The 3,020-nt window shown below is 31.1% G+C and overlaps 1 protein-coding gene across 1 annotated transcript; it reads left to right on the plus strand.

Moving 5' to 3' along the window:
• Nucleotides 1-869: 869 nt before the first annotated feature.
• On the plus strand, nt 870-2,561 carry LOC116416707. The gene is made up of 3 exons (XM_031925922.1): nt 870-1,204; nt 1,337-1,512; nt 2,035-2,561. The coding sequence occupies exons 1-3, from the start codon at nt 870-872 to the stop codon at nt 2,559-2,561; spliced, it is 1,038 nt and encodes a 345-aa protein (XP_031781782.1).
• The last annotated feature ends 459 nt before the right edge of the window (nt 2,562-3,020 follow it).

Genomic DNA, 3,020 nt, shown 5'->3' on the forward strand with positions numbered 1-3,020 from the left:
AGAGAAGAGAGATCATGGCATCTGTATAAAGATGATAATTGAACATTGCTATTGTTACTTAACGTTATTCGTGTGTTCAATATTTTGAGTTTACCTATTTCTATCACTTCTGTTGTTTCTGATATACCATCCTGTATATAAACTACTACCCCATCATTTTTATTTATTTTACCATTATTGTAATACAATTTATAACCTTTTAGTGCAAAAATTTGGCAATTAAACATCTTCCACGTTTCTGTACATGCTATTATGCCTAGTTTAATCTTCAAACTCTTAATAAAAATTTCTAATTTATTAAAATTGGCATTTAGACTTCTGATATTTAGATGCAAGATATAACTGTCATTTTTGTATAAATTCTTACCCATTAAAGCCCATGCTAAGACTGGTTGAGATAGCGACAAACAAACTGTGCTATCCTTTGCATAAGTGAAAAATAAAATATACGTATTTGCAATTGTTTATAACAAATTATTTAAACAAATTACAAAAAAATTCATAATTTTCAAAATCTGAATGCGGGAATCGATTCTGGAGGTAAAATCGAGACGAAAACCTATATAATACTTTTTTGTCAGAGTTCAATTTGTTATCTTTATGTAGAAATAAACTATTGATAAATAAGTGTTTTCATTCTCTTGCATGGTATGTGGAATCATATCAGTATTTTTTACTGATAAATTTTGAGAACTTATACTGTAATTGAATAAGTTTATTTCATTTCGCAAATCCTTCCGTGTTAGAGATCACGTTTGAGTGGCGGGCTAACCGTTGAAAACATTCATACATTGGATCTATTCTTTGAAATAATAATTTCGGAAAACTTTTAGATTTTATTTTGTTCTACATTGGTAACGTCACTGATAATGCCGAGACGGAGAATTAGAGATCTACCAAATTTAGTTGAAGATTCTGATAGTGATGAAGGTCAACATATTGATGTAGCATTCATTCCTAATGAATATGAAAGTTCAGATGGAGATTCGGACGGTGATCCAAATGAAGATATATTATCAAATGAATTACCATCAGGTTCTTACGAACATGTTAAAAGTACATACACAAGTACTCAAAAATTGTTGGAACCGAATCATAAGTACAGTTGGAAAAATGATGCTTTGAATGATATTTCTCCTCATGTCGAGAGCAACTTCAATATTTCACCTATTTCATCATTGCAATCCAAAAATGCTTTGGAGTTGTTTGAGGTTTTCTTTTCGAAATCAATGAAAAACCATATAATTGAAGCCACTTCTGAAAATCATTTTGATTTATGTATGGATGATCTAGAAAAATTCATTACAATCATAATGATTACTATCTTCAATTCTAGAAAAAGTATTCGTGATTACTGGTCAAAAAAGCGAATCCTTCAGTGTCCAGTAATTGCGGAACTTATGTCTAGAAATAATTTCGTTGCCATAAAAAAGAACATACGATTCTATAAACTTCAAGACACTGATCAAAATGATAAAGTCTGGAAGGTTAGAACTCTGTATGATATGTTTCGTGAGAATTGTATGCAATTTGGTTTCTTTGACTATAATTTATCAATAGATGAGATAATGGTAAAATACTTTGGTAGGTTTGGTATCAAGCAATGTATAAGGAATAAACCCATCAGATTTGGAATAAAAGAATGGGCACTCTGTTCTTCTGATGGGTATATATATATATATATATATATATATATATATTATATATATGATCTTGATATTTACACTGGTAAATCAGGAATCGATGAACGAAATCCTTTAGTTGCCGTTGGTTTAGGGTCTAGAGTGGTGATAAAGTTACTTTCGACTTTATTAGAAAAAACACAAAGAGAAGAACTGAAAAAATATCATATTTATTTTGACGACTTTTTCACGAACCCAGATCTTATGATACATTTGAAAAAAAATGGTTTATCGGCGACAGAAACTGTTCGGCATAATCGTGTGAAAGTGAAAGTCGAAATGCCAAAAAAAGCTGAAAGAGGATACACTATTTCAATGCATGACGTGAATTCAAAATTGAATTATATTACAGTTATGGACTCAAAGCCAGTATCGATTCTCTCTTCGAAATATGGGAATGAACCAAAAGTTGAAATGCAGAGATGGCAGGAATCATCGAAAAAATCTATTCTTTTTCCTTATTGTTTCTCTATGTATAATCAACACATGGGTGGCGTCGATCTACATGATCAACACTGTAATGCTTTGATGCCTACAATTCGAAGTAAGAAATGGACATGGTGCCTTGTATTACAACTCATCCAAGCATCCTTAGCAAACGCTACAGTGATTTACAATAAGTTACATCCAGACGAAAAAAAAGGTTCCAAAGATATTGTTCAAGATGTTTGTGAATATTATATTGACAAGTTATCTTCCAAACGTCCCCCCAAACGACAGAAACAGAGTAAACCTTCATCCCAAGAACACTTGATGAAACATGGAAGTCTTAGGAAATGTGGAATTTCAACATGTCGGACAAGAACGGAATGGTATTGTGAGAAATGTTCTATACCTGTTTGCAAAAGTCATAAAGTAGGACACGACAATGAACAATAATTCAATCCCACCGAACATATTTACAATAATTCATGTGAATATTGATGGATAAATACAATAATTAGCTTCATTCTATACGATTTTTTGAAACACTCTCAGGAGGCCGAATGTTTCTTCCTACATTACAATAACTAATTGGCCTCTGACAGAAAAGTGTTATATGGGTTTTCGTCTCAATTTTACCCCCAGAATCGATTTCCGCATTCAGATTTTGAAAATTATGAATTTTTTTGTAATTTGTTTAAATAATTTGTTATACTAGATGTTTTTGTAGTTATTAGATAGTTTTCTACTGAGTAACTCTATTGTAGCCTTGGCACTTTTTTCATTCATACTTTTTATTTCTATCTCACTATCATTTATTGATTTTACTTGTTTTGTTTGTATGTCTTTTTTCTCTATTAACAGATTGCATACTTCTTTCGAAAACTCTTTTGGATCTTTGTTTTCACTCTTAAG

This window comes from Nasonia vitripennis (assembly GCF_009193385.2).
Source record: "Nasonia vitripennis strain AsymCx chromosome 3 unlocalized genomic scaffold, Nvit_psr_1.1 chr3_random0005, whole genome shotgun sequence".
Lineage (NCBI taxonomy): Eukaryota > Metazoa > Arthropoda > Insecta > Hymenoptera > Pteromalidae > Nasonia > Nasonia vitripennis.